This window comes from Triturus cristatus, chromosome 5_1, assembly GCF_964204655.1.
Source record: "Triturus cristatus chromosome 5_1, aTriCri1.1, whole genome shotgun sequence".
NCBI classification, from domain to species: domain Eukaryota; kingdom Metazoa; phylum Chordata; class Amphibia; order Caudata; family Salamandridae; genus Triturus; species Triturus cristatus.
This window is the reverse complement of record NC_140587.1, coordinates 811,321,268-811,348,961: the sequence shown is the minus strand read 5'-3', so window position 1 is coordinate 811,348,961 and position 27,694 is coordinate 811,321,268. Positions and strand designations below refer to the sequence as shown.

At 44.5% G+C, this 27,694-nt stretch overlaps 1 protein-coding gene across 2 annotated transcripts in view; it reads right to left on the bottom strand.

Moving 5' to 3' along the window:
* Positions 1–8,188, bottom strand: part of LOC146831505 (adhesion G protein-coupled receptor E1-like) — a 722,905-nt gene extending 714,717 nt beyond the window's left edge. Inside the window, exon 1 of one of the 2 annotated variants that reach the window (XM_085605840.1) lies at positions 8,075–8,188. In XM_085605840.1, the coding sequence (XP_085461966.1) occupies positions 8,075–8,105 (31 nt within the window). In that variant the 5' untranslated portion in view covers positions 8,106–8,188. The remainder of the gene's footprint in view (positions 1–8,074) is intronic. The other variant, XM_085605842.1, reaches the window with a different exon arrangement.
* Positions 8,189–27,694: the final 19,506 nt, after the last annotated feature.

The following is a 27,694-nucleotide window of genomic DNA, read 5'->3' as shown; positions in this document are numbered from 1 at the left end:
ATCGGGACATTATGTGAAGGTATTTTAAAGAAAATGTGAGGAATGTTTTGTGTGTGCATGTCTGCTTGTTCTTGTGCCTGTGTGCGAGCGTGTGTTCATGGACAAGAGAATGTATGAAAGCTGAACTGAAGCTGCAGATATTTTAAAAAACTCAGAAACTAAAGCATAACACATTGCTTGGCTTTTATTTAATTTTCTGTGAGGAGTTTACCACTTTATGTTCCTACATTTATCATGTGTTTTGGTGTGTGCTGAAACTGCTGTAACTAACATGTCCCTTTAAATGCAATGGGCGGCTTACACAGTTGAAAGGGGCATAGTAGGAGACAGGTTATTAATTGTCTACATATGCCATGCCCACATGTGCAGAGGTAATTTAAAACGATTGATAAGTGTATTTTGAGGGCAAAATGATTACTTGACAGATGGCAGTAGCGTCTTTATATAATCATGCCCGCCCTCAGCTCCGCCCCTTGCCCCGCCCCTAGCTCAATTTGATGAGTACCTGCACTAATTTTTCCCCATTTAAAGCACTGACTTAGGGGCATATTTACAAGCCTGTATCACCACCACAATGTCACTTTTAAAGAAGCTGCGGTGGCGAAAGCGGCTTCACCTTACCTATAAGGCAGCGTTAAGCCACTTAATGTGGCTTAACGCTGCCTTGTAAATAAGGCACCCTTTCACGCTAAGGATAGCGTGAAAAGGGAGTGCAATGGGTGTTTCTGTCGTCGGTCCACCACAACACCCATTGATTTTGACGCTGCTCCATATTTACAAGGGTGGCGTAAATATGGGGCAGTGCCAACATTAAGACCAGGGAAACTGGTCTTAACAGGGCTCAATGAGTAGAAATGTTTAATTTCTCCTCCTTTTAGCTGTTTCCCAGGGTGCTGCATTGTGCAGCACACTTGGAAACAGCAAAACGCTATTGATTGTTTATGTGCAAGAAGGTGTCCCTTCCTCCACATAAACAATCATTTAAAAAAAAAAAAAGACGTTTCGCAACTTCTATGTGTGCTGCATTAAGCAGCACACATAGAAGTTACAAAACGCCATTTAGAGATTGTTTATGTGCATGAAGGTACACTTTACAGCACATAAACAATCACACCCCTCAACTCAGGCAAGCACCCTTGCAATACGGTGCAAAGGTGCCTGCTTTGGTGCTAGACAGCTAAATTTAGCACCAGCGCAGGGGGAAACGCAGGGCTGCACCATACTCTTGTAAATATGGTGCAGCCCTGCCTTTCTAAAGTGACGGAGCGTGTTGAAGGCTGAAGATGGAAACTGCTTGGATGCTTCAGAACATTGATGCTGATGTTTGTCTGTATTTATCATTTCTGTAGTGTAAACAATGCTAATTACACAATTTAAGGTCCACATATTATAGACAAGTGCAAACAACACCATAAAAAACACCTCATGTAGGATAAAACCAAACCTTATCAGCAAGTATCTAATGACAGAATATATACTATCTGTAGCCGGTGAAGCAAAGGAAAAAGTGCAAATACTGTCAAAGTGCATAATAAAACAATCAGCAATCCACCAATAAACACAACCCAAGTGTGTTTTGTAAAACAATCCTTTCTTCCTGCATCAAGGTGAAAACACTTTCAAAGTGCATGATCAAATCCAGTCCAGCAGTATGCAGAAATTAAGTCAGGTTGGTCAAACAATTCCCCCTTTGGTTTGTGCATGAAGGCGCAAATATTTCAAAGTGACTGGTGAAACAATAACATGCACAGCAGCATACAAAAATCAAACCAGTTTAATCAAACTAGGGCCCTTTGGTTTGTGCATGAAGGTATAAATATGTCACAGTGACTTTTTAAACAATAACAAGTACAGCAAGCAGCTCCATAAAAAGATCCATGTACTGTACCCTTCCCAGGCACATAGACATCTAGCGCAGAGTCACTACTCCTACGCAGCACTGCACATCTACCTGAAGTTGGCCATGGGTGAGTCAAGCACACAACAGCTGAGCTTTTAAAAAAGTGAGTGAGCCTGTAGGCCTCACTGCAGTGACACAGGGCAAAAAGGACCTGTTCACTACTACTGATCACTACACAGCATAGTGCCACCACCTCCCTTGTGCTGCTTAACTCTTGGTGAAGGCGGTAGCCTTCTACCACTACGAGGGTAACACTTTGGGTGCCCCTCCTGGTCCAACAAGATCGCATTCCATGAGACAGGCCTATGTCATGTTCACCCACATGCTCTGTTCTCACCTATGACAAAAGAATCAGCACTAGGAATCCAGACATCAGTTCATATACACACCATATTCTTTATAGGGAAAAACTCATTTGAATGCAATTATTAAGGCATTTCTTGCCATGCTCAAGATCATGATTGTAGGTTTCGAAACCCTATCTCTGTAGGCAAATAGTTTGTTACTCTTCTCTTCAAGCCTGAAGGTAAGCAGTTGAGGTAACACTTTGGTTTTCTATAACATCTCCTCTTACTTTTCTTTTTTTATAACATAGTTTTATTGGGTTTTTATAACATAAAATAAGTCATGTCCAACATTTCCTTCCAGGAAATGGGCATATACATAGTAACACGCTAGCATTGATAACAGTGCAAAATTCAAAGGAGTCATAGCAATAACGCGGTCTCCATCTTTGTCACCATAAACACCTATAGAGCAACAAAAAACATATGTATACTCTATTAACCTCCTGTGTATCGTTTATCCTAGTTCTTTACATAATGATCTGTTAGCATGACCAGTTTCGACTTGTGCAATAAACTCAATTTCGCATTTGGCGCATGGCAACAGGGGCAACTGTCCGCCACCTCAGGGAACATCTTGTGCAGTCTATGTGGTGTTAAATAAGCTCTATGCACAATTATTAACCGAATACATTTAAACTTGGGGTTTATGGAAGTTTTCCTGGGTTGTTCCAGTATAGCCTCCCATTCCTTGTCAGCAAACTCGTGGCCCAATTCTGTGACCCATTTCTCGCGAGTGGAGAGGAGTGGGGTCGTCACCACTGTACGGATACCCCTATATAACCATTTGGTTATGTGGCTACCGTTCCCCATCAGATATTGCATGTTTAGTAGTTCATGCGTTAGAGGTTCCTGGACAGTTGTGGCCCACGTGGTGGGTATATATTGGGCTATGTGGGCGTGTACTAAAAATAGTGTATTTGGTACCCCGTGCCTTCGGACAAAGGCGTCATGAGTCACGATGGTACCATTGGTAAAGAAAGCCCCAATAATACTGACCCCTACGTCTACATAAGCCAGAATATTCCTACATGTGACCGTCCCCGATTGTAGTGGCAGTCCAAGTAATGGTACGTTAGGGGCATATGGGGGTGGTTGCTGTGTGTAGCGCACTGCCTTATTCCAATATGACAACGCCACTTTCAATAAATGAGGCGTAATTGGAGTAGTCCTTCCCCCCGGTAAAATAAGCTTATGTAAACTTCCACGCTCCCAAGATTGCTGAGACATATCAATTTCCTGTAGATTTCTACCTACAATCCAGTATGTTAACCATTGTAATTGGCTCGCGTAGCAGTGTGCTTTCAAATCCGGTGCCCCCAACCCACCACTCCTTGTGTCCAGTTGCAGCTTCTTTAAGCCTATTCACCTGCGCCCAGTTCCCCATATCAATTCAATTAATAGAGTGTCTAGCAATTTGAAAATCGGGGCCGGGAAAAGCACTGGAAGATTAGTGAAATAGTATAGCAGCCTGGGTAACAGCACCATCTTGCTAATTGCCACACGTCCCGCCACTGATAGGGGAAGGGACATCCAACATTTTATCTGTGACTTAAGTGTGATAGTGCGCTTTAAATTACCGTCCAGTAGGTCCTGTGTTTTCCGATGGATGTGTATGCCTAAGTAGCTAAAGGTCACAGGCGCTATTTTAAAAGTCCAGTCCCCAAATCCAACTGTTTCTGCATATGCGTTATCTTTGAACGAATATGCATAGGATTTGTTAACATCTCCTCTTACTTTATTGTCTATTTTGAGTTTCTTCCTGTTAAGAAAGATCCACAGTAGGTGAGCACTAATATTTCTCTTCAAGATTAAAATATTGTGCAATCTCTTTTGAATGCTAAAGTTGTATTTCTCACTATGGTTATAAAAGCAGAGACTGCAACAGTCATGGGTCATTGGGTAGGCACGCTGGGGAAGCCAATTCAAGGTGTCACCAAAATGGTGCAGAGTAAATAAATGGGTTTAAGTCAAAGGAAACAGGAGACCCTCAAGGTTCCAAGGTTACATTGGTATCATGTATGAAATCATGGACCTTCTATGTTCATGCCAGAATAACCAGAGTCTGCCATGACAGGAGCATTTGTGGTGTTCACTCTGGTTTCCCTGTCCTTAACAGAGACGTTTTAAGCCATGGGAAAAGTGGGCTCTGGCCCAGGGCCTCAGGCTTTCAGGGGGCCCCCATACCGCTAGCTCTGTTCTGCAGAGTCTTGCCCTGATGACCTTGAATAATTCAAAAACTTTTAAATGCAGTTTTCCTTTAACATATTTTTAACATAGGAAACGTATGAGAGTCTATTACACACATTTTGCATGGAATGTTTTATGCAAAATCCATAAAAAAATTGTTTCTGTTAGATCACACTAGGGCCTCACAGATGAGAAATGGGAGGATGTCACAGAGATTATTTGCAGTAATATTAGTGGGCTGCTGCTGTGTTACAGCAGTGAAAACACACGTCACTATCCCTGAATAACATTTAGAATTTGATCCAGTGTGCCTGTGCACTGCCCGTGGCATGAAAGCCCAGAAATCCTAATGTCTTGTATATAAAATCAATAAAATACTTTGAAATGTGAAAGCCCTGATATTGAATCAAAATTCAAAACTGCTCCGAACAGGGGCCCACAAAATCCTTAAGATGTTTCTGGTCCTTAATCATTGGTGCGGTGCTTGGCATATATTTCTGCAAGCAGATGAGGGCAATGAATTATCTGATGTCTAAGAGCAAGACCCTCTGAAGTAGCCAAATTCCACACGCACTACACTCTCACATCAAGTACGAGTGCTTTATGCTGGATCGTGCCTATTATTCTCACATGCATAGTTTAATTTAGCATTGCACCACTGTAACTTTATTTCTTTGGTGCAGACTTAATTTTAAAAGATAGAAGCACAGAGTTTATAAAAATAAATAAATAAATACTCCTGCATTGAGGAGTCATTGAGAGGAAGATGGAGAATGCATAGCTTTAGAAACCAACGTGATGCAGCTTTTTCACAATGACCCGCAGACACACTGTCAAGGCTTGACTTACAGCTGAACGACCATGCCAAGTATCACGCGTCAGGCGTTAGACTAACGCATTTCAGTGTGGTGGTCCGCATCACCGCACTGAAATGCATTGTCACACATTTATATCACCTCAGCTGTCTGCAGGAACGCTGCTATTCAGCACCTCCACTGACTGCCAAAGCTCTTAGCTTGGGGGATGGCTCAGCTCGTGGCGGGAGGCTTTGGGGCTGGCTTAGCTCACTGCTGGCTACAATGTTTCACCTGATACTGCGCATTTACTAAGCTCACCTCATGAGTCTTAATTTGCCCAATCACCATAGGCGCTGTGGGCGTGCATGGCTGGGCGGCACAGTTTCTGTTCTATGGCAGCCTCCACTTTGGGCCTGCCGCTTCACACGCGGCCCGGCGTAATTATTAGGCCGTGGTGATGCATCAGCATGACTGTTCAGATGCTGCCTGCAGTCCAGTGCAGCCAGTTCTGCCAATGCCACGAGATTCGGAGTGGAGTGTCCGATCTGGCCTGTAGCCGCGCTGCCCGGGACTGTACCAGGGCAAACGTCGCAGACCTGGCCAGTACCTTCAGTGACCGTGCTCGCAGCTGACACAGTCAGTGAAGTGTCAAGCTGCTATTTGTTCTTGTCTTCCTAAGGTAATTAACTTTTAGGAGTGCTTCAGTTACAGACAGCAGCTCTGCACGCAGTCAGTCTGTCTACACAGAGTTGAATTCAGCCGCGCATGTAAAGTCAGGGCAGCAGCAGAACATAAAGAGAATACTCGACTTCTGCATGTTAAGATGAATGCAGTACTCTGCTATCAGTGCTAGATGGTTAAATGGTCGAATCCGTCTTGATTGAATCGAACTTATGATTTAAAGGTCACACATGCATGTTTGTGAACAGACTGTAGGCAATCTCAATGCTTAATTATCACGCACATCAAGCCGAGCCCACCTCTGTGAGTGAGTACCTTAAAGCCTAACAGTTCCAATATCCTGCTGCGTGGAGTTGGCTCACTAGTACATCTTAAGCAGTTCAATAGCGCTAATTTGACCCGAAAATATTGCATGCAGGGCTGAGGGCTGCTTTGTGACAAGGTAAGGGTGGGGAGCCTCTCCTTACCTCCACGGGCCTGCCCAATTGGTTTTGCAGCAAAGACAGCACAATGGTGACAGCCTTTTACCCTGGCCGACACTCCCAGGACCGTGTCCTCTTCGGAGTCTCCCTTCTCTTCCACCTCTGCAAAATCCTTCTCTCCCTCGCATGGGTCTTGGGGTGGCCTTACACAGCTGTTGGAAGGGGGTAGAACTACTGTCAGTCACCTCCCAGCCCCATATTTCCTGCTGACCGCGAATGTTTGCAGCAGCATGCTCGCAGATTTCCACCAATAGCCCCCAAGTCCTGCAGAGACCATGGGTCTATGGTCTGCCTAAGCAAGCGTTAGCACAAAATGTGTGCACTAAAGCGGGGCCCAATAAGAGGACTCCAGTCATCAAAATCTGGCACTCACCGGCCAGGTCAGTGACAAAATCCATCATCGGGAGCGGGATAGTGGTGGAAAAAGAGTGGGGCACACAAGGGTGGACACTGCCTCCCCTCTGGGCTGGGAAACAGCCCTGGGCATGTTTAAATTAATATCCAACGTGCAATCACTGCCTGTGTACACTGCACACGAATGTGCATGTTTTGATTAACAAAGACAAATGACCTATTGGTAACTCACACCCTCAAATCAGGGCCCATACGGAATTGCATCAACATCACGTTGCAATCAGCATCTTGAACTATGGCCCGGGATAGGTGCGGTTGGGACACTAGGTCCAGTATTCATCATTCTGAGAATGCTTCACAAATTACCTATGTTTTAGAAGTACTGAAGCATTAATAATAAATAAGTGAGGCAAAGACATTCATTAACCCTTGGTCAGCCTTTCTCCCAGGTAAGGGTTCAAGCCAGCCTGAGTATTGCTGACAAGGTTTCAGGTTGCTATGTGTGACATTTTCATAATGTTCATGGTAATTATGTGTAAGCCCGCAGTCCTTTGCACAAGTTTAAAATATACTTACAGTTTCTCGTTGCTTAAATGGGTCTAATTTCTTAAATTTTTATGGTTCCCTCATCTTCATTGCTTGATTTTTTGTTCCCAAGAAAGTGTCACTCATGCTCGTTGAAATGTCACTCATAATTCTATTGAATTATGAAAATGTCACACATAGCAACCTGAAACCTTGGCAGCTATGGCTGAACAGTTTTTGACTGCTGTTTTTGCTTCTATTTCTTTACTGAATCTGGTTTGTAAAGTTATAAACAGCTCCATCCCCACATTAAAAAACGTACCTAACTTAGTTGCTTGCAGGCTACTGTAGAGTCCATGGAGGCTGGCACAGACTGCTGGTGCTATCGCACGTGCAGTTTACACTGTACTCACATAAAAAAACGTACCTAACTTAGTTGCTTGCAGGCTTCTGTAGCGTCCGTGGAGTCAGGCACAGACTGCAGGTGCTATCGCACGTGCAGTTTACACTGTACTCATGACTCACCCTGCCCCACCCACCCTGCGTGATGGCGCACAGATTGCGCACCAAATGTTAACGTGAGGCTGCGTGATCCAAGCCTCTGAGGTCGAGGGCCTGTTCTAATAATGTCCTCCTGCCCGTGCACAGTCAGCCTTTGCAGTGCACGGGAAATGCTCCTCTGCCTCGGAAACAGTGTCCAGTCGATGCGCGCGGTGACACTGTGCGATGATATTTAGAGGCAGTCTGCAATGTGCTGAGGGGGCCCCCTCAGTGTATGGATTGCAAATGAATTACACTTACCCAAAAACACCACGACAGTCCTGCTCCCCATCGTGCTCAAAGTTCTTCTGACACAAAAGAGGAACTAAAGGAGTTAACAAGTTGAGACAAGACCAGCCCCTCCTTATTGCTACGGGGCTCACTGACGGTGTGGGGCTGCCAGTGGTTTTTAAGAGTCAGAAGATAAGAATGACGGGGGCCCAGCGACGTCATTTTGCAGGAAGCCCAGCGCGTCTTTCGTTACTGTGTCAGCACAAACAGGGGACAGGAAAACAATGTTTACGGGTGAGCTGGAGCTAATGAAGACATTTACAAAGTCGGATGATCGGGTTGCAGGACTGGCTGTCAAGATGTCCCAGTCATCGGCAATGCATTCTGGTCGATGTAGTTGCAGGTAGTCTTTACTCACAGCACGGAGTGGTCTCTTGAATATACAGATGTAGCCCTTGATGCATTTGCTTCATACTTCCCAGAAGAGCAACGTGTCTGGAGGAGGAAGAGGGCAGGTCTCGCTGCTGCAGTATCTGTGGTTATGTTTCATTACTTCACTGAGGGGTGAGGTGGCACACTGGTCTGCAGCTGGCAGCTGATTGTCACAAAATAGGAGCACAGCTTTTTGAACATTTAAAATGACGTCACGATCATTGCACAATGACAAAAGTAGTTAAACACCACAAAGGTAAGAGCAGTTCTTTTCAGTGGCTTGCAAGCAAACTTAGAGACTCAATTCAAGTTGCCTCAAACCACCGTGTGAGATACTACCTGTTGGGATAGTAAATACCCTCACATGGTAATGTACATACACCCCTGCCCTGAGTGCTCCTGCTGCAATGATATCATGAGCCCTGTTGTTAGAAACTGGGTTTCTGGTTGGCAGAGGTATGAACCCTGTCCAAGCAGGAACCACAATCCTAGCCAGGGTAAGTGTAGTACACCCTAAGGGCCTCATTTGCAAGAAAGTGCCACAGAGGGGCACCACAAGCCCTTTGGCTGTGCCACGCTGCAGTACTTTCAAAGCACAGGGATACTTCATATCTACAAGGATATGACGGATCCCTTTGCTCTCCCCTGTGCTGGCGCAAAATGGGCTGCCATGCGCTGACGCAGGCACCCTTGCACCATGGTGCAAGGATGCCTGCGTCACAGGGATGATTGTTTATATGCAGGAAAGTGTCCCTTGCTCCACATAAACAATCTGAAAGGCGTTTTTCAACTTCTATGTATGCCGCATTAGCACACAGAACACTTGTAAAACGTCATTTTTTAGGTCTCGCTGAGCCCAGCGCATGCGCTGGCTCAGGGAGACATTTTGTAAGTGGGATTTTCAAAGTGCTGCTGGCTGGCCTAATGCTTGCGTTCACGCGATCGTGCACGCGCGCAGCCGGCCGCCAGCAGCACTTTGAAAACTCGTGCGTCATCGCGATCACTTTCGCTTTCAGAGTGATCGCGATCACGATGACGCACGCGCACACACAACTCCCGCTTCTCCCCCTCCCCCACCACATATTGCGTCTCCGGCCGCTTGCGCGCGGCCAATGCTTGTTTATTTACATGTTAAACCGGATATGGACTCGGCGCTTAGTAGCAGCCTGGAATCAGCCCTCCTGCTCTGCTGCCATGGTGAGGTACTCACCGCGGGTGTAGAGAACAATGAGATGCCGGTGCTTGGCATGTGCACGCTTATTGAGCATAAGGAGAGAAGTGAAAAAATGCTGCACTTGGGCGGCTTGCTGCACAAATTCTTTTCGCTCTCATAGTCCTCAAGCCCGACCGACTCCCCGGGCATCGCTCCCAGTCCCAGCTGCACGAAAACTGCTTGTGTCTGTGCTTCTAGGCTGTCTGTCTAGGGCGTGAGACCTATTTCATTGCAAATGATTCTTTTAGTTTGCCGCTGCTCGTCACGCTGCAATAATTATATTGGTGCCTTCTCAATCATGCGCAGCGGCATTCACTGGAAGTGAGAGAGACGGGTCGCACAGTCATGGTAGGGGCAGGATGATGAGAAGATCCTTACAAAATGATCTGAAAGCCTCTGTTGCGTCATGCAGGACTTGTTGCGGCTGACAGGTCTGTGTAAACATTAGGATAGTAATATTATGAGCGTTTAATTTAGCAGCCTGATGTTGAAAACAACTTGTGATCCTGCTGTGCTCAACTCAGCTAATGGCCTGCTTCGAATGGTTTCCCAGCCTAACAAGTGGCGATTCGCGTGCCCTGTGTGGTTAGAGTGGGCATTACCGGTGTCATCAATTAAAATCACTTTGCTGCTCTCTGTCGGCCCACCAGCTGCTGCACAAGCCTGTGGCCATCACGTTTTCACTACATCCTTCCTATCCGAGCTGAGCGAGTTTAAGAGTAAATATCCCTTGTGCTGCTTGCTGAAGATGGTGTTTGAAGGGTGGTCACTTGGGTGTTTTATCTGTATCTGCAGTAAACGAGTTTCATTTGTGTTAAGTACAGATATGTTGGACCCATTTCATTTGTGTGTGCTTTGTGTGTTACCATATGAAATACACACATGTCCCTTGTGTGCGTTATCTACATGTCTGGTTTTAATACAACTGCCCGTGCTAATTAGTTCCTTTGCTATTTGAAGGACTTGTAGCCTGACTACAATTCTCAGAATGCACCTTTCCTGTCCCAGCCCGCTTGACCTGTTTGGCACAGGCCGACCTTGAGCCTACCCCCAAAGCCAGCTGACAGCTCAGACAGGACTTCACCATTCCTGAGCGGAAGGAAAAGGATACTTCTGTGCTGACACCCTGGCAGTCTCAAGGCAGGTTAGCTACATTGCACCCAGTACAGAAGGGCCGCACTTCTTAACACAATGCCAGGTGAGTTTGGGACACACTTTGAATCTCATCTATATTGAATTTATTTAGGCTACTCTGCTACTCTACGAGGGAGCTGTTTTATACAAAAATACATACATGAACCACCAATGCTCTAGGGCATTCCAATCTAAAGAAACGTGAATCTACATATCAGCTCCCCCCAAAAAATTGACTCCTCAAGTGATTGAGATTATTGTGACACCATGGTTAGTTTCATGGCATATTATGGGAAGTGATGGCTTGTTATGAGGAAGGAAGGCAGCCAGACACACAGTAATTCACAGCCCTCCTTCTGTCACTCTTAGCTTGTTTCATACTTGAGGGACGTATTTAGAAAAGTGGTGGTGGTCAAGTCAGGCACTTTGTTTTGTTATTAGAAAGTTGGTGAAATCTACACTTGTAGAATACTCTCCTGGGCACAGTGTGCAAGGCTGCTTATAAACAGTCAGGATATCAAAAGAATGGTCGCAGTAGCATCAAACAACATAAACAGCATTCACAAAACTAATTTTAAAGTTAAACTTCAAGAAATGCAATTTATTTTCAAAGCAGATCTGCAATACATTTCTGGCAACGAAGTTGCTCTTTCATTTGAGAACGATTCTAATTATTGAACAGGTGCTCTAGTGAATGGGAGGGAAAAGGATGGTGTGTTGTTGGTCAAAGTGAAACCGTTGGGGAATTGGACAAGGGAGAGGTAGTGTCATATATATCCTTCAAATTCACAGAGTGAGACCAATCCGGCCTAACATCGGTCAGTCGTTCCAATTATATCACATAGCAGTACATTGACCTTTGTGAGCTAATGGTAGTCAACGTTTCGACCCCTGAGTGTTCAAGGTAATTCCAGCCTTAGGTTGGGGTCTTCATCAGGACTATATGGACATGGAGCAACTAATTGTCTAACCAGCGTGTGACTTTGGGATTGATGGCCAAACATGCACGTACGTGCTTAGTCAAAGAACTGTGGGTCAAAATGATCCTACGAAGTCACCAGGTACGATTATCTTGGAAAACATCCTTCCGGCTCAGATTCAACTGGCAGACTAACAGTCAGGAGGCATGATTTTATTTTATTTAATATTGGGCCTTAATGCTACCATTTACACCCTTACATAGCGGTGCTGCCTTTTTAGTTTCACTTGTATTTTAATTACAGAATGTTTTTTTTTATTGCGAGGTCTTTTTGTGTTTGTGTATTTATAATGTTTTAATTCTGTGGTGTGTACTATTGCAACACCCCTCCCCACAGGACCAGACCCCACCAAACAGGATGGTAATGGAAACATACTAAATATATCTGGTAGTAGTCAGGGTTCGTCAGGCCTTATATGCCACTGGGAATTTTTCCACAGCCCTGCTATCTGAGGGGAGGAGCTGGGGCTGGAATAGAATAAGCTGCCTTTGAAGGAGTCTGTGGTGACTGCACAGGAGAGAAAGCAAGTAATAGTGGGGGGAACGAGTGTCACATAGATATTTGAACCAACTTCCTCAGCCAATACCCTGCCAGCACAATAAGTAAAGTTACAGCACCTGAGCTGGGCTCTGCATTGCAGTCACTGTCTGCAGTCTGCTCAAAGTTGAGGTCAGCACCAGTAAGCCTGGTTCAGGCTGCATTATGGGGCCATCGCTCACATCCCAGTGCCCTTCTATTTCTGGTGGTTTGCAGCAGTTTTAAGATGTTCTTGGAGTTTCTCGTTGCTCAAATGGTCATAATTTCTGCTATTTATAAATTTCCATCATCTCCATTGCTAGAGTTTGCTCCTGAGAAAGTGTGACTCAGTCGTTGAATGTCACTCATCATAATTACACTGAAATTATGAGAAATGTCTCACATAAGCAATCTGAAACCTTGGCAGCTATGCGTTGGGGGGTAAGCAGTGTGCCCATGCAAATTATTGTATTTCACTATCACATAATACGATGATGTGAACATCATTGTTTGGGCAAGTGCATAGTGCAATCCTTAACAGTGTGCCACATTTGACTGTATTTCACTCACCTAGCCCCGAGATAGTGAGTGTGCACAGGAGAGCCTGCGAGATACACCGAATTGCGGCCTGTGGCGGTTGCTCATGCAAAGCCTCCAATGTCGAGTTGGCGCTATGTAAACCTGCAAAAACAAATTTGAAGCCTTCTGAGGATGAAACACACCTCGGGCTGTCTATATTCTAATGCAGTTTGCAAGAGGTGGCATAGAACCTGGCTACAGTCAGAAGAGAATCAAAATGTTCAGCTTTTACAGTGCAGTCTGCGAGCTCTTACAGGCACAACAGACCTCTCCGCTCCAGCCTCAGTCTCCAGGAAACGCAATGCCTTTGCGCCCAATTCTTCTGCCTGACAGGAACTGCAATCCAATGGGTCTCGCATTTACGCGAGTTTGAGCAATTGGCATTGTAAATAACAATGCATTTTATTTATGTTTTGGTTTTTAAAACCTAAATAAAAGTCATTGTCATTTACAATGCCAATAGCTTAAACTCTATAAATGCGAGACCTATTGCATTGCAAATGCTTGTTTTAAATGTCTCTTTATATGCAAGAAGGGACACCTTGCTGCACATAAACCATCATGAGAGGAGATTTCTTTGTTCTATGTGTGCTGCAGAATGTAGCACGCATAGAACGAGGAAAAAACAGAGGAGAAATGAACACATTTCTCCTCGTTGCGCCTCCCTAAGCTTTCCCTGGGGAGGATTAGCATTCAGATGTATTTCAGGATTACGATTTCTTGTAAATCTAGAAATGTGTCAGGTTCCATGGGTGTTGCGTGGGAACACCCACAGCAACATCCATGGAACGCCCCTTCCACGCAAAGTCCTGGGTGTAAAGGAGCCGTATTTACAAGGACAGGGCAGAAGAATGTGCCCCTTTTGCATCACAAAAAGTGATGCCCCGGAGGCGCAAGGAGCTTATTAATAAGCCCCTAAAAGTTTATCTGTGCTCACCGTCTAGTAGCTTGGCACAGAGCAGTCATGCTAAACTAAAGAGGCAATGTTTAAAGTATTTGTGCACACATGTACAGTAACAAAGTAATAACACCACAAAAGTACTCCACACCAGTTTAGAAAAGTAACCAATATTTATCTCAGTAAAACAAGACCAAAATGAGAAAAATCCAACATACACAAGTCATGTAATGAATTTTGCAAGATTAAACTAAAATGCAGTGCATAGAAGTCAGTAGCTCCGACTGGGGCTATTTGGTCGCGCTTGACCAGGGAAAATCCAAAAGTTTTCTCCGACTGTGATGGAGTGCGGGTTGATACAGGAGTCATACAGATCTGCTGACAGTAGCTGGGATGCGTTGAAATGGAGGGGATGCGTCGCTGTCGAAGGCGATGCGTCGGTTCCGAAGTCGGGCAATGTCAATGATGCGTCGATGTCAAGAGCATTGTGCATCAGTTCCGAGGTGTCGATGTCAAACCACTGGGCTGTGGGCGATGCATTGACGCCAAAGTCTGGGACCGTGGGTCCCAGAGGTCAACAATGCTGTGTCCGAGACTCATGCTGCAGCAGTGATTCGTAGGTGCTGCATTGGCAAAGTCAGAGCTGCATTGTAATTCGAGGCCATTGCATCGCTCTGTCGACGAGCGGTGTCCACGACTTTGGTGCCGGCAGTGGCGATGATTCGATTGTGCAGGGAAATGCACCAGTTCCAATCGATGCTTTGATGTCAACGCATTGGTTTCTTGTGTTGCAGCACTAAACACTCACTTTCAAAGGTTCAGACTGGATTTGGCAACACTTGGCAGAACAGAGCCCACAGCAGAGGAGCCCAGGTGCTGGTAGCAAGATGCAGGAGAAGTCTTTGATATCCCTGAGACTCCAGAAACAATAGGCAAGCCCAACAAGCCCTTAAAGAACCTTTAGAGAGGCAGGATTTAGAAAGTCAAGTCCAGTCCTCTCCCTCCCAGGCAAGAAGTACAGGCCAACGCAGCAAAGTAAGCAGCAAAGTGGCAGTCCCTCCTGGCAGCACAACAGCTTTTCTTCCTGGAAGAATGTCCTCAGGTCCAGAAGTGTTCTGAATTTATGGTGTGGGAGGTCCAGTATTTACATCCATTGCAGCCCTCGAAGTAAGGAAACTTCAAAGAAAGGTCTTTCATAGTGCACAAGACCCTGCTCTTCCCTGGCTCTAGACACACTACAGGGGAGTATGCAACTCTTTGTGTGGGGACAGGCACAGCCCTATTTAGGTGCAAGTGTCAGCACCTCACTCTCACTCTAGCTCAGGTAGACCCATCAGTCTGGTGATGAGCCATCAGGATGTCCAGGGAACACCACAGCTTCCTTTGTGTGTGACTGTCTTGAAGGAATGCACACAGCCCAGCTGTCACCCAACCCAGACATGTCATCCTGAGACAGACAGAGGAACAAAATGGTTAAAGTAAGAAAATGTTAGCTTTCTAAAAGAGGCCGTTTCAGACCTGTAATTTAAAAATCAACTTCACTAAAAGTTGAATGTTTGAGTTGTGAGTCCAGAGACACCGTACTTACTCTTCCTATCTTTTCCCAATTGAAAGTTACACTAGTAAAGGGTTACAAGGCTGCTCCAATACTAACCTATAGGAGAGACAGGCCTTGCAGTAGTGAAATACGAATTTGAGAGTATTTCATTACCAGGACATGTAGACCTGAAAAGTACATGTCCTACCTTTTAAATACTCTGCACCCTGCCCATGTGGTTACCTAGGGCATATGTTAGGGGCGACTTATATGTAATAAAAGTGAAGGTTTGGGCCTAGCACATAGGTGAAATTGCCAGGTCAAAAGGCAGTTTAAAACTGCACACACAGGCTCAGCAGTGGCAAGCCTGAGACCTGTTTGAAGCGCTACTCTTCAGCGCTGCAGGCCCACTAGTAGCATTTGATTTACAGGCTTTGTGTACATGTAGTGCACTGTACTAGGGACTTATCAGTAAATCAAATATGCCAACCATTTTGAGGTTACTGCAGATCTAACACAAGTCCCTGTTATTATCATCAGTTGTCGCCGTATTGACGTCCGTTTGGGACCTAGTAGGTGCCACTCCTATCCATACTATTTCATTTACATGATTCTTCCATGGGGTCTAGGGCTACAGTCACAATGACACTGTTTTAGCACATATTGTTAAATTCTTCTTTCACAAGCAAGGTGACCAATTGCTTTTTGAGCACATTTAGTCTAATAATTTTCTCTTTCCCTCCCCCTCGTTCTTAAAATATGATGATTAATTGTATTTTTAATCCTCTAGCTATCTCTTTTTAGGACAACTTATCCCTTTTTTTGTTTATTTTGTTGGTTTCTATAAGCCACAGACACCATTTGGTGTCATAGTCCCTCTTTTCAGTACTTTATGTGAGACAGCCAATTATCAAGATATATACACCGAATTTGTTTCAGTGTACTCGATTAGCATTTTAGTGCTGTGGTTATATACTCTCATAATATATATGGTTCAATGTATACTTTTGAGAACCTATAAGGTTTATGTTAATAAGTGGCTCATGTACATATACATTGTCTTTTTATTTATTTTTTACATTTAGGAATTACTTTGGCTTTTCCTGAAGAAGGCACTTTACATGCCGAAACGCGCGTAGAAAATTACATCGTTCTTCTGAAAATTACCCTTCAATTTGTCTTTCAAGCCAATCTTTGTTGTATTATATATGCTGTTATGTATTGATTTCTTTTGTATTAACATTTGTCAATACGATGGATTTATGTCACTATGTTTATGTTATATGTAATCTATGTGTAGCGCATCTATGTACACAAAGCTACATTTTTATTCAAAACAAATCAAATGATTGACATTTTTATCTTTGCATGAGTACACTGATTCAATCTTCAGGTGTGATGTTAATTTAGATTTATGTATCTATATCCATTGCTGCCTAGGTATGTTGTTTTTTCATGAGTTAATTTCCCTGATCTAGGAGTACCTAAATATTTACAGGGGGCCCTTTTTTGATACATTAGAGAAACCAAATGCTATTACATTTTAGACACTGAGTACTTGGACTTTAGCACTGGTCAGCAGTAAAAAAGTGCACAGAGTCCTAAAGCCAGCAAAAGGAAGCTCAGCACACAGTCAAAAACAGGAGGTCAGAAGGCAAAAAGTCAGGGGAATCCACACCAAAAGATGCTAGGCCTAACACCTGGTAATGGTTTTTGTTGTCATGACCGAACATAGACCATGCATGTGCACTATGACATAGGCCTGTCTCTCTGATTTCGGTCTTGTTGGATCAGGCGGGGTGCCCAAAGTGCTACCCTCATTGTGGTGAACATCTACTGCCTTTGCCAGGAGATAAGCAGCTTGGGCATGGTAGTGGCAGCATACCGTGCAGTGATCAGTAGGAGTGAACAGGCCCTTTTTACCTGTGTCACTGGAGTGAGGCCTACAGGCTTACTCATATAAAGTTCCTCTGTTTTGTGCTTAGCTCACCCTTGGCCTACATCAAGTTAGTATGTAGTGTTTTGCAGCGGGTATGTGTTACATGCATATGCTGGGTGTAAGTGTGCCTGTAAATGGTACAATACATGGAAGATGGTGGGTTCCATTTTGAGAGACTCAGGGCTCACTGGAGGAGCATGAGGAGATGGAGGAATCCCCCAGACATACTTGTGGATTGCTGTGTTCCTCTGAGCTGGGTGGGGCACACACTGGAGGAAGAAGAACCAGGCTCTCAGTACACTTCAATGGATGCTCTTTGATTCAGGGAGAGGTCACAGGAAAGTGGCCTGGGCAAATCTCAGAAAGGAGATGGGGTTAATAAGAGAATCATAAAGAGTAGGGGTGGGACACTGGTTTAACCTTTTGAAGCACAAATCACTGTTGCCAACATCTATATGTGAGTCTCTAGACCTTTCCATGGCCTGTGTTGTGGGGCTATTAGATTTTGAGATGCTCCTGCTGTGACATACTGCTTTCTGGAGGAAGGGTAGGGCAAAGGAGACGGCACACCAAAAGGAATCCGACTCCCAACACAAACTTCAAATACTCAGACCGTAAACCATAGTTGGTGTCTAAAAGTGGACTATAAGAAGGGGCGCTAGAGGCCCCCAAAACCTTCAAGCTGCCAGACAAGCTATACAAATAGGGGAAGCTCTGCAAGACATCTGCCTGTGTCCAGGGCTGGAGGTTAAGCAGGCATCAGCACATCTAGCCCCCACTCAATGCTAGCTGCTAGATGGAGGGAGCATGGAATACTCACCACAGCCTATCTCCACACCTACATGAAGGCTACTTGCAATGAGGCCTTTACTGTTATTAATGGGGTCTGATTACATTAACAGAGGGACTGTTCATTTGTTTTCATACATATTAGACTAGTTTATTTAAACTAAAAATTAATGCTTTTCCCCCCAGTTTAGTTTGACAAAACCTGTACATGAAATGTAGCATGTCCTGTTTTGATACAAGGCACAGGAATTTGCAAGTTATACCTGTGCTGTTACAACTCTCAATTTCCCTAATAAAACAGTTTGTAGTAAAATTGCAGGGGCAGCAGCAATGCTGCACTAAAAGCACAACACCCCACTTCACACATACCTGGTATGCCTAAAGAGTGATTTGAGAACCTGGATCCAGACTGCAGTGTATCCCAACCATGCACCAAGACTTAAGAAATGCTTCATTGGGTTAGGCGGACAGGCTTGTAGCCCTATCCTTAATTCCAACTGGTGGAGGGCAGGTGTTACCCTCTTCAAAGGGATTTTCAGTGACAAACGCCTGGGCCTCAACTATGGGGGTTGAGGTTGTTTGCGTTTGATGTCCCGGAGCCCATCCTACCCCGATTCTCCAAATTAGGCCAAGTACAACCTTTTCTGAACTCTCACTGTAATGAAGGTGAGCTGCACAGGCTTCTCAGGGAGGTTGTGCAGGGGTCTCAGGATCAGAGCTCAACAATCAATCTGCAGGTCCAATAGAGTGAATGACTCTCCAGGCCAGTTCCTATCTTTGCAAAAATGAAAGCACTACAATCATAATTGAATTAAATATTTTGCACCACAGTGTTCATGTAGAAGTGAGTGTCTCTTGGCTCCACTTTTTGTAGATGGTACATCGACTCTGCTCCCTTGCTGTCCCCTCTCCTATCCTCTCTCTCTTGGTTCAGGGTTCCCCCTTTCCCTAGGGGTTATCAGCTGTGAATAAGGCTCAAGTGCAGTTTAATTACCTGCAGCATACAGATGTGCTCAGTCTCAAGTCTTGCCCCTTTGTACGATGAAAAAGTTCTCTCAGAGGCCTTTCATTGCTGCCTCACACTTTGGCAACACACCCGCACACTTGCACGAGCTGCATTTGACAGTGTGTCCACCCAGCCTTTTCTTTGAGGTCACCGTAGCCTGAATGGAGCAGCTCCACTGTAACTGGTGCTGTTGGTTGCCAAACAATCAGCGGTCCTGAAGAAGACGTGACTCCGACTGGACCATTGGTAGGTACAGCCCCAGAAAGTCAGTCCAATTTGGGGTTGAAGCACATGCCCAAGCTGACTGGTCACCCTGTGTAGCCCCAACCGTGCCTTCAGCACTTCGGAGATGTAGCCCCACACAGGACTTCAGCAGTTTGGTAGATGCAGCTCCACATGGGCTGTCAGCAGTTAGGCACTGTCTCCTCCTGCAGGGACAGGCAGTCATCTTCCCTCTCTCGGAAGGCAACATTCTGTATGCTACAGGCAAGGTATGCAGCTCCTCCAGCAAGAGATCCAGATTTCAGGTGATGTTCTCATACCTCTTTTAGACTGTCAGGTAGAAACCAGCCCTAACTGCACAGCAGCCTTCTTAGCACACGTGTCCTTGTCTTTGCAGGAAGACGATGTAGATCTGCTGCCTCAAACCATAGAACTGGTTTGGAGAAGTTCTTTTCTCAAATGTCTTATCAAGGCTACTGTCCAGACAAAGCCTTTGCATAGAATGATGTTTCTCACAGCAGAGTTGTCTTCACCCTGGAGCAAGCAAAACAGAGGCACAAAGAGGTTTAAGGTTTTTGCACCTAACTGCCATCAGTTCAAATAAAGGAGTAATCAGGTAATGATAATAGGGCAGCCCCTCACCTGAAGCTTCCCCACCTTTCACAACAATGTCCCACCCCTCATCTCTACCATACACTAAATGTTTGTGCTCTGGCAGACTAATCAGCAGCTCCTTGCTAAAAAGGCTTAATAGAATATGTAGAAGAGCCTGTCTCCACTCTATGCACTTTTTTGTCTAGGTTTTCTCCCCCCGGCAGCAGGAATGTGAGCAATACACTTGCACTATCTGGGAGCACAGTCCTCACCCTCCATTTTGTGCATGACAAGGTTCAGGTATTCAAAATGGATCACACTGGCCTCCATACTTTGGCACACTCACTGACACGTGCATGTATCACACTGGTTGCACATAACAAGAAGCTTAACATGCACTCAGGATATTAGCACAAAGGACCAGGAAAGGGCATGAAAGCAAAACTTTCACTTATGGGCTAGTAGGCCTCCACTCCAGTGATCCACACAAAAAGGTCTGGTCACACTACTGATCCTAAAAGCACAGTAATCTACCATCACAGCTTTATGTAGTCAACAAATGACAGGGACAGTAGTCCTAGGTCATAAAATAGAGCACATTTGAGGGCACACACAAATTGGATCCCCTAATTCTTTGGTTAAGAATCTGGGGGACTCCAGAAGCTCGTTTCATGAGGGATTTGCTGGTAGATTGCCTTTCCTTAGACAATGCTTTGGCAATTCCCTGGATCCAGGGAGTAGTTCTGTGTGACACAGAATGAGTGCCCTACTCTTGTGGGTCTTCAGAGGCATGCTGAGGCCCAAGCAGCTGGCAACACCTCTGGAACCCACTGGATTCATTGGGAGAATTTTCTCTTGTATAGTGAGCCTGAAGTTGCTAAACCGGGGTCTGCCCATGTCTTGGTGGTACCCCAGTGATTCAGAACCTTCCTATTGTGTTTGGCTCATCATGTGGCAATGGCAAGTCATTTGGGGCAGGGCAAGACACTTGACAGGCTTGCTGCCTCCACTTCTATTGGCCCCAAATGAGGAAGGCCTCAGACGCGTTCTGTCGGTCCAATACAACCCGCTAAGCAAGCAGCAAGATGGGAGGGAGTTGGAAGTCCCCCCTGCAACCGTTTCCTGCCATGGGCACCCTTTTTGAGTGTGTGGGCATTGATCTTGTGGGGCTTCTGAATCCCTAAACTGTCATTGTAAACAGGTTCAACCTAGTCTTGGAAGACCATGCAACCCGGTACCCGGAAGCGATCCCCTGAGGACGGTGACGATGCCAGCTGTGGCCCGGGCACTGTTGGGGATCTTTAGCCACCTGGGTTTCCCCAAGGAGGTGATCTCCTACTAGGGGACCAACTTCATATGCTCCTACATGAAGGCCAGTGTTGGATAACCTTCAAGCTCTCCACCCCCTACCACCCTCAAACCAATGGGTTGGTTGAGAGATTCAACCGTACCCTGAAGGGCATGATTATGGGACTGTCCTCCTGCCCTGTCTTTTGTTTGCCTACAGGGATGTTCCGCAGGGGGGGTTGACTTCAACCCATTTGAGATCCTGTATGGGCACCCGGTGATGTGTCCTCTTAGTTTGGGGAGGAAGAGCTGGGAGCAAGCTCCCAGGAAGACGCCCCAGGGTGTATTCAGTGAAGTCCTGGCAATCCGTAACCAAACAGCCTGCTTGAAGAAAACTTGCACAGACAAACTTGAAAGCTAGCTAGGAAGATATGAAATGATGGTATGACCAGAACTCCACTCTGGTTGAGTTTCAGCCTGGCCAGAAAGTGTGGGTCATGGCCCCAGTAGAGGTTTGTGCTCTACAGGATAAGTGGTCTAGGCCATTTGAGGTGAAGGAGTGCGAGAGTGAAGTCACCTATCTGGTGGACTTGCAAACTCCTAAGAGCTCTTTGTGGGTCCTGCATGCAAATTGCCTCAAGGCGCATTTTGAGAGGACTGAGTTGACCATACTGTTGGTCATGGATGATGGGGTGGAAACAGAGACGGACCCTCTCCCGGACCTCCTTTCCTCCATGGAGTAGGATGGGTCGGTAGAGGGGGTGAGTCTCTCCCCTATTCTGACCCAGGAACAAAAGGGAGACTGCCACTGGTTGCAGTTTGCACCCATGTTCTTGTTCAGCCATGGGGTTACCCATCGGTGCATCCATAATATTGATATGCAGGATAGTCTACCTGCTAAGCATAAAGCTTACAGGTTGTCAGATAAGGTAAGGATTAGCATTCGGCAAGAGGCTTCCAAGATGCCAGCCCTCGGGTGATTGAGCCCACCAACAGCCCCTGGTCTAGTCCTGTGGTGTTAGTACCCATGACTGTTCCCCAATGCATGGTACCTGAACTTTGTTCCTCTGTGGACTATTGTGGGCTCAATGCCGTCACTCAGACTGACGCGCACCTCATTCCCCGAGCGAACAAACACATTGATCGGCTTGGGGCTGCCAAGTTCCTCTGTACTTTTGATCTTACGTCTGGGTACTGGCAAATTGACTTAACTGACGCAGCGCGAGAGAGGTGAGCCTTCTCTATGCCAGGAGGACATTTTCAGTTTTGGGTTATGCCCTTTGGAGTGAAAAATGCACCTGCCACCTTTCAGAGGTTGGTTAACCGGGTCATCGCAGGACTGGAGAGCTTCAGTACCGCCTACCTTGACAACATTGCGGTTTTCAGCTCCAGGTGGGAAGATCACTTGGACCTCCGGATATTACTAAGGACACTGCAGTATGCCAGACTCACTATGAAGGCCAGTAGGGGTGCACATGGGGAACCAAATAGGGGGCGGCAAGGTGGTGCAGCTACAACCACCGATTGAGACCATTCTGGCGGGTGCCCCTCCCAAGTCCCAGACAAAGATAAGAACCATTTTGGTCCGCACTGTATGCTACCAATGGTTTGTCAAGGGGTAGGGCATTATTGTCAACCCCTTGATGGAACTGACTTTGAAGATGCAGCCGTGTCTGGTATTGGGGATGAAGGCCTGCCAGACAGTGTTTGACACCCTGAAGAAGGCCATGTGCACAGCCCATGTGCTCCATTATATTCTGATACTACATCTACCAGACACACTGTATATTTCAGATGTGCCATACTTGCACTAAATGGGGCCTTCAAATGTATATTCCTTCGTATGCTGTGGCCACAGCTGCCATGTTTTAGGTCTACTTACAAGCTGCATTTCCTTATTTACTTGTGCTCATTTGTGCCATTTATGTATCGCCTGCGTGACACTGTTGCAGCGCAAGCATTGTAACATTTTGTATCATACGCTTCCTCTCCTCACTACTCTAGCCATACTGGGCCCTTTACGATTCGACAGTCTGCAGCATTTCTATTTACCACAGAGAAAAGGATCCTCTGATAAATCTTTCTCCACTAATAGGAGGGATGGAAATTAGAGTAATCAAACACCACGTTAGCTGTTCACTGAGGACCAAAATTGACAGCCAACTCACAACTTTGAGATCAGGTTTAGGTACACCACCCTCTGGACCCTACTATAGAAATAAAGAATTGCAAAGTAAGACCTTACCTCCTGAAGAAGTTAAGTTGGATTTGGATTATGCAGACCAAAAGCTCTTCTACGGCTATGCAGAGCAAAAGAAGCAGAACTTGATGTTCTGTAAAAGCTCACTGACTCTCCCTACAATGCATTTAAATCATTCATAAAATAGCAATTGAAGATACAAAAAGACTCAATAATAGACTCAGAAGGATTGCAAATTATTTTGATTATTGTATTAAAGATTCAAAATTAATTGCAACAAGTAATCTTTTTCAGCATTGCAGTTGAGAATATCACAGATTGCATCAAAATGCCAACCATTTAGGCTAGATTTTTTTAAAAAAATTCCCTGAATTAAAATAGTTTACAGAGCTATAGAATCCCACTACCATCAAAGGGCAGAAGGATAGTTTAGTCGTCTAACAGCTCAAAATCCCAAAGAAGATGGGAAAGGGTTCAGGTTTAAAGCCTATTAAGAGTTCATTAGCATAGGGCAAAGAAATAAGAAATTGATTGGTTCAGCAAAGAAGATTAGTCAATCTGTTACCCACTGTAGCATTCAGCAAAGCAGTTCAAAAGTAAAAGGATTATTCTTAGTAATCATCAAAAATCAATCAGCATAGCGTCCTGGTCTCAAAGTAGGAATAATCTGAATGGCGAATGTGCATCAAGAAGCAAAAATCAAGTTGCTTTGCCTTGCCCCCCTTTTGGGGTTTCTTCTTTTATAAAGTGTCTGTAAAAGTTCCAGTGATGTAGCGTCACACCACCATCGGAAGACTGTCATATGCTCGGATCACATAATGTCACCTAGGACATTTGCAAGTGTAAGATGCTTTTTCATGCTAGTCATGAGAAACAAGAGATTTGAAAGTCCACATAGGCCTTACATCGGTGAGCAAGACATACAAAGTATCTGTCTATAACAACAGCTGAAATCCTGTTCCCATGGGTATAATTCACTGTGAACCTTGAAGAAAGAAAGTTATACATGTACTGAACAAATAAAGCAATATTTCACTTGTTGTTAAAGAACCATTGTGGTAGGTCAAAGAATAAGTCAGCATTCGAGAGAGCTCATTTGGATAAAAACCTTTAATTGACATATCACATTTTAAATCAAATGAACTCTCAATCAATATCAAATATAATGAACTAAAATCCTTTCAAATTGGAAATAAAGAAGAACCTTTAACCAAACATTATTATATGGCAATAGCTAATGTTAGAAATATCCTACTACTACACATTTTTCTCAATCTTCATATGAGAATATTATTTTCTGAGTTCACATTATACATTTTGTTTTACATCTTTCATAAACTATAGAATCTCTACTATTTGTATGTGAAGTTTCAATTTTGTACCATGTTTCTACACATGTTTGCACCTCCTTTTCACCATGGTGTATTCTAATAAAAAAGCAATTGAAATGCTTGGCCACTCTATTAATAAGTCATTAATTCCTCAGTAAATGCTAATGAACAACATTTACATAAGTATTTCTCATTAGTGCAACTCGTTTATATGTATTAGTATAACTTTGTATGTGTTTCCCTTGTCTTTCACTTAAAATCACTCTTTTACAGTCCTCCTACTACACTTGTCTCAATTTCATGTACTACTGTCTCAAACATGCGCAAGATGTGCTTTCAGTTTTTCATGTCTTAGCTCAGTAAATGTGTCATGTATTATGATTTTGAAATCGTTTCATCAGCGCCATGAGTGAAACTTTATAGAACCAATAATCTCTAATCTCCAAAGAAAGTGTATTCCAGTCGTTATCCATTTTGATCATGTCTTCTTGGTTAATCCAGCTTTCCCTACCCCCAGCACGCCTGGCTGAACATAATTTAGGTCCACCTGTTCCAAACAACTTTAAATGTATTACTTGTTTTCTGCTTATTAAAATCCTGGTGATGCCAAATTATATTGAATTATTTATTGAACTTTCACAAATGGGAGCATTTAAACACAACTCCAATCTGGAGCTGCCCTAAGATGCTACAGTCAACCAAAGAGTGCCAGAAGAAAGGTTGAACAAGCATTGCTAACACCATGTGCGTGGATCTGCATTTGTTTGTCTTGCACCTAACGAGTCAGGTCCTTTCATTGTAGAAAAGAGATGATAAAGGTGACTTTGGTGATGTTTAATGGACTTCTGAATAATATTAAATAAGATAGATGCCCATTGTGCTTGACTTGTAGTGTTAATTACAACATACAGGCATTCTCGCACAGCGGTGGCCGGCACAGTTAAGCGCGATGGGCGGGGCGGGGTGGAGTGGGAGGGGGGAAGTCAACAGATGATGGAATAGGTACAGAAATAAATAATACAGATGTGTGTAGACTTTCCCCCGCCGCGCCCCGCCTCAAAGCACTCACTTGGCTGGCCGCCGCTGTTCTCGTATCTGAGAGGAAAAAGCAGTGGTGTGAGTATTTTCTCCATGCCATCCAGCAAATATAATAATGTATCCTTCATAAGGAGGAAGAGGCAGGTAAGAAAGAGAGGTAGAGGGATGGGCAAAGCAGAGAGGTATAGCACGCTAGAGATTTGACATGTATGGAGAGGGGTGGGATACACCTAGGTATGAGGTCAAGAGAGAGAGAGGTAGGTAGATAGAAAGGAATTAATTTAGAGAGAGGGAGAGGTAGACAGAGAGGTGACGTGAGGTAAAGAAAAAAAGAATAAAAGTGGCATAAAAAAGATTAGGTAAAGAGCAGTGATAAAAGCAGTATGTAGAGAGAAGGGTTATGGGTAGCAAGGAAGTTTAGGTGTACAGAGAAATTAATTGAAATAGCGAAACAGAGGTAAGGTAGTGAAAGAGAGGTGAGACAAAGAGGCAAGATTGATGCAGTGGCTATGAAAGAAGGTGAGGCAGAGACAGCAAAGAGGTTTCGCGACAGGTAGAGGCCCAGAAGTGATGTAGAGGGATATAGAAAGAGTAAGTGGGTTAGAGAGAGAGGTAAGATGGAGAGGGTGAGTTGATTAGGAACAGCTGGAAAGAGGATTAGGGAGGGGATGAATAAACTTTGAGGTAAATTAAGAGATTAAGGAGCTAGAGAGTGAAAAAGAGAGGAGGCTTAGAGAGAGATGAAGTAGTGGGAGCTATGCAAGGAAGAAAGAAATGACATAGCTTATGTGGTGAGTGATGAGATAGAGGGGTGAGAGGGATGTAAAGAGGTGTGGTATACCGAGATAAAGAGATCAGTTAAAGGGAGATGAGGTTGAGACAGAGTTGAAGTATATGGGGAGAGCAGAAGGTAAGTGTAAGATAAACAGGGCGGTAAGGTGCAGAAAGATGCGTCACATAAATCTGAGGAAGAGAGCAAGGGAAGAGTGTTGGAGACTTAGACCCAGGTATGAAGAATTGAAAAGAAAGAGGTGAAGTGGTGAGAGACAGTGAGAGATTTGGATAGTGAGAGGTGTATTGAAAGAGAGGAGAAGTAGAGAGACATGAAGTAGTGACAGTAGCAATTGAATGGCAAACTTAGGATTTCAGTTTAAGTCTCTTCATTTTCACTGTCTCTGTCATCCTCAAATGTATTTAGTGAATAAGCATGGGAAATGCCTTTATTTTTGCAAGCACATCGCATGATGCACATGAGTAGTTTAACACATACGGTCAGAATCAGATTAATTACAATCACAATTTCAAAACTTTCCATTCTACAATTTCCGAATGTCAATGAAAACCAAGACCAGATGTCACTCAGGTTGAAATAAAGCCACTTTGATTTTCATGTAGCTTCTAAACACCATCCTTAATATGGTCGATCTGTTCATGTATGCTAAGTGAGTTGTTGGGGAGATGTGTGCAACACTCAGAACTGATTATTGTGTGGCCCTCCCATTTGGCTGCCAAGAAGTAATCTAAAGCCATTCTATTCTGCAGGAGCATGGTTTTCTGCAATTCTTACTGATTTGTAATTAACCCCAAATAGATAAAAGCCATGTTGGCCATTTGTTCTAATATTTCATTATTGTGTCTAGTCCTTCAAATAGCCTGTTCTACACCATAGTTGGAAAAAAGAAAATGCTCATTAGAGAGACCTTGAGGTAGCCTCACTGTCTTTGGAGAGAATAAAAAGCAAAATGTCTGACAGGAAGCACGATGTAGCTAGAGGAACAGACCCTAGCCCAACCTTGAGGCAGCCAAGGATATGCTTTAACCCTAGAGTTGAAATTTGCATATCCTTCTTGATGATGTTTGTAGAACACAATATCAGTGGAAAGTCAGTATTCATAAGGGGGTGATTCAAACCATACCATAAAGCGTCTACCCCGATGTCAAATTTAATTCGGCTC